We start from the raw sequence: 3,639 nt of genomic DNA, 5'->3' as shown, positions 1-3,639 counted from the left end.
TCCCACATCCATGATCGTGGTGTTCGATTTACGGGTACATTCGAGATGCCCTTATGCATTGTGAAGGAAGTATCATATATTTCTCATTGTGACCAGCCTCATGATACTATCTTGTGATCATTAAGTTCTTCCAATTAAAGAGCCATGACCTAACTGGACACAATGTTTCTTAGCCAAGATCAAACGAGCTCGGGAGCTCAAACGAGCTGGGGTGAACAATAAAATCAAAAAAGTTCAAAAACAACTAAAAATTTTGTTTTGAAAAACATTGCCAAAAGATTCAAGTGTTTGCAAAAATTCGTCATGGAATCACATTCCTAAAAAGCGTGGTAAAAAAAATCAATGCTCCAAAATGCTCTTACAGAAATGTGATTCCATAACGAATTTTTGCAAGAACCTAAACTTGTGTCAATGTTTATCATAAAAAATTCAGATTTGTTTAAATCTTGTTTGATTTGTTTTTGATTTTACTGTTCACCAAGCTCACCGTTTGAGCTCCGGAGCATAAAGACACTTTCCGACCTAACTGATACTGATAAGCGCCAGACATGACAAGCTCAAAGCTAATGCGTCAGTGAAGAGCAGCGAAGAACAAGATCTGACTAGACTCACCAAAGACCCTGACATATAGCCCTTGCTTTATTATTTCAACTGTGTCCACTGGCAGCACAAGCACAGAAGTGACACCGTTCACATGTTCTACTTTCAGCGCATGTTCTTTTGGAAGACTCATACACCTTACATACCACTCTGTCAACCCACTGCCAAAACTCAAGAAACACATCCAGTGGTTGGCTGATCCACTACTTGACAGTTGTGAGTTGTAACCTACATGCATCTTCACCTGAGCAGCAAAGCATATTCATGGCCTGATCTCTAGGCCTCTTCTTCAAGCAGCATTCGATCAAAGTGCCACACCCCTGCATGCATACAAACCATGCATGTAAAACATCCAATGCCGTAGCAATATCGGTTGCTTTTCACAAGTTAGTACAAACTAACCGTGCCCTTTGCCGATTCTCCTAAGCTGCGTCACATACTCAGAGATCTTCTTCACGGCATCAACCTTTCATGAGAATTAAGCAGGAGTTATTCAGTCAGCAAAGCATGTCCAAGACTACGTTGCGTGTGTGGCGGATCTCTGACCCTCTGTATTGAGGCGGTTTTCTTTTACCTGCTCCTGTAGAAATTGACTCTCAACAAAGTCGCTCAGCTGAGGATCGTTGCACCTTGTTGCCACCTGTTCAATTTTGGATGAAGGTTTAAATATGGTGTGACACATCATTGCACATACTGGTTCTGATAAATCAATCACTAATTCATTTGGTGGCAGTCGCACACACATCCCTTTTACAATAACCTCCTTGCAAGCATGAAGGAGCAACTTACAGCGTGCAGGTTGTGCAGCTTCTCATTCACGAGCTTTTCAAGAGCTAGAGCCAACTCCATTGCTGAAACCACATGAGAGGTTCAAGTTAGAATACAGGAGGATTTCAGAAGCTAGATTCCACAAAATGAAAGCAGCAAATGAGGGAAATATCTGGATTTTAACAGCCTGGTACGTTCTTTCCGATCGTTCCGTGCCCTCATATTCATACATTTTTCTAAATTAAAACTTTTCAAACACAACACAACTTTCTGTGAGCACACATAAGGGTAGTCATAGTTTTTCATGATCAGACATGATCGAATTCAAAAGGTCACTGTAGAACAGCTGCATAACTGATCAACAGCTAAAAATTGACATCTGTTTGACTGAGGCCTTCAGTTGATAATCAGTTATAGCTTTGCATATACCTACAACTTACCCTGTAATCTAGTGAACTACTGTTACTCACCACAGGTAATTAATCTGGCACAACTGACGGCCCCTTTCAAAGAACTGAGAATGTATAAACAGATACCTCTCATTCAAACACATCATGAAAAATACACACAACCATAAAGAAACTTACCATACAGAGCATCGCCTTTCTCAGAGTGGTCGAACTCTGTCAATGGGGTCACAATGGACTGGAGCCTCACCCGCCCTCCACGTCTGTTCTGATGGACACACACAAGAATACACCAAGCATCAACCATCAGTTTCCAGCTAGCACGCACAGGACAATGGTATTAATGATTTAAAGCTTATACCGGTCCCATAAAAAGTTTAAGGAGGAGCTGCATTGGCTTACATACAGAGCCAAGAGGAAATCATATGCAGCTTTCGAAGCCTGGGTTCAGAGATTCCAGTGATGCTGTTGGCCCTTTTTTTGTATGAGATGCACCCTCTTTGTAATTTCTAGTCTAGTTTAGTCTGTTCCTTTATTCTTTTACTTTTTATTCTTTGAACAACTATTTTTTGTATCCTAATCAATAGTTGGTCAAGGAAATCATTGATACCTGGTACTCCATAAGCATCTCCGCGTGTTCCCTCTCCTCATCGCTCGATTCCTTAAAGAACCTGGAGAAAAGAAACAGTCGCATATCAGAATTCAGAACCAAGTTTGATCAGGAAATTGTACTGGTAGCTTTGGTAATGGAAGAAAGTTGCAGCACTGTGCTTACTTGGCAAAGCCCTTGAGGGCCACATTGTCCCGGTCGAAATAGGCGTAGAGGGAGTGGTACGCGTACGAGGCATTGTACTCCACACTGCAACGCAGACAGCATTAGTTTTCCTCTAATCAGAACCAGATGCCAGGCACTGTCTAGCGAGCTAAGAATGGTCAAGTAACTCAAACCAAAACCATCAGTCCTTTGTGTAAATTTACAGAAACATCTGGGGGAAATTCAGCATGATACGATTATACGACCGGTTATTCTGCAGGAACACACGGACGCACGCAGTGGATTTATCAGGATGATGAGGCGCATAGCGGTGGCGTAGGATTACTCACTTGATCTGCTCGTTGATGGCGGCCTCGCATTCGTCGACGAACTTTTGCCTGGCGAGCGACTGGCCCTCGGCCTGCGGCACGAGCGAAAGCTCCCCCTTGAGCTCCTCGAACGGCTGGAACATCACACCACTGAGGAGTACCTCTTCCTTGTTCCCCTTCCTCGCAGCCCTGCACGCCGTCGACGGCCCTTTCGCTAATGGCGGCAGCCTCGCAGAACCGTGGGCCGGGCCTGGCGCAGAGAGCTGGCTAGCCGCGGCGACGGCGGCCGGAGACGACGCAATCCTAAGAAGCATTCCAACAAAGGGGGTTATCGTCAATTATCCCGAGGAGATGTGGGCTCGTGTGGAGAACTGGAAATGGGGCGTGGAAGACGGAAGTGGAGGAGAAGATAGGGATAGGTATTGTTATGATTAATTAATTATGTTAATCCTTGCTTTTCTTAATTACCAAGGCAGTTACTTTTGGCATGTCGGTTGCTCATGTCCCTTTGTACAGACACCCCTTGGAGGCATCCTTTGTAATACTATGTAAGACATCATCATTAATGAAAAGGAGACAGTTGAATCATTTGTTGTCTCTCTTGTTTGTTTCTTGATTCTATTTAACACGTTATCAGCACGCTCTTCAGCGAAGCAATTTGACGAGGGGATCGCCCGGCGGCAATCCACGCCTCACCCTGCAGCGTTGTGCAGGTTTCCATCCGGCCGTTGTGGCGACCTACCACATGAGCCCAATGCATTCTCTCGATCTGAGAAGAAAC

The 3,639-nt window shown here is 44.2% G+C and overlaps 1 protein-coding gene across 1 annotated transcript; it reads right to left on the bottom strand.

The window, feature by feature from the left end:
* Window positions 1-603: 603 nt before the first annotated feature.
* Window positions 604-3,243, bottom strand: LOC123448137 (ferritin-1, chloroplastic-like). The gene is made up of 8 exons (XM_045124920.1): window positions 2,880-3,243; window positions 2,551-2,634; window positions 2,386-2,446; window positions 1,956-2,043; window positions 1,390-1,451; window positions 1,175-1,240; window positions 1,003-1,066; window positions 604-920 (listed from the first exon to the last, which is right to left on the bottom strand). Exons 1-8 carry the CDS (start codon window positions 3,170-3,172, stop codon window positions 877-879), a joined length of 762 nt encoding a protein of 253 aa, XP_044980855.1. The 5' UTR covers window positions 3,173-3,243; the 3' UTR covers window positions 604-876.
* Between the last annotated feature and the right edge of the window lie 396 nt (window positions 3,244-3,639).

This window comes from Hordeum vulgare, chromosome 4H (genome assembly GCF_904849725.1).
Source record: "Hordeum vulgare subsp. vulgare chromosome 4H, MorexV3_pseudomolecules_assembly, whole genome shotgun sequence".
In the NCBI taxonomy this organism is placed as follows: Eukaryota; Viridiplantae; Streptophyta; class Magnoliopsida; order Poales; family Poaceae; genus Hordeum; species Hordeum vulgare.
Note: the sequence above shows the minus strand (reverse complement) of the source record. Positions and strands in the feature narration are given on the sequence as shown.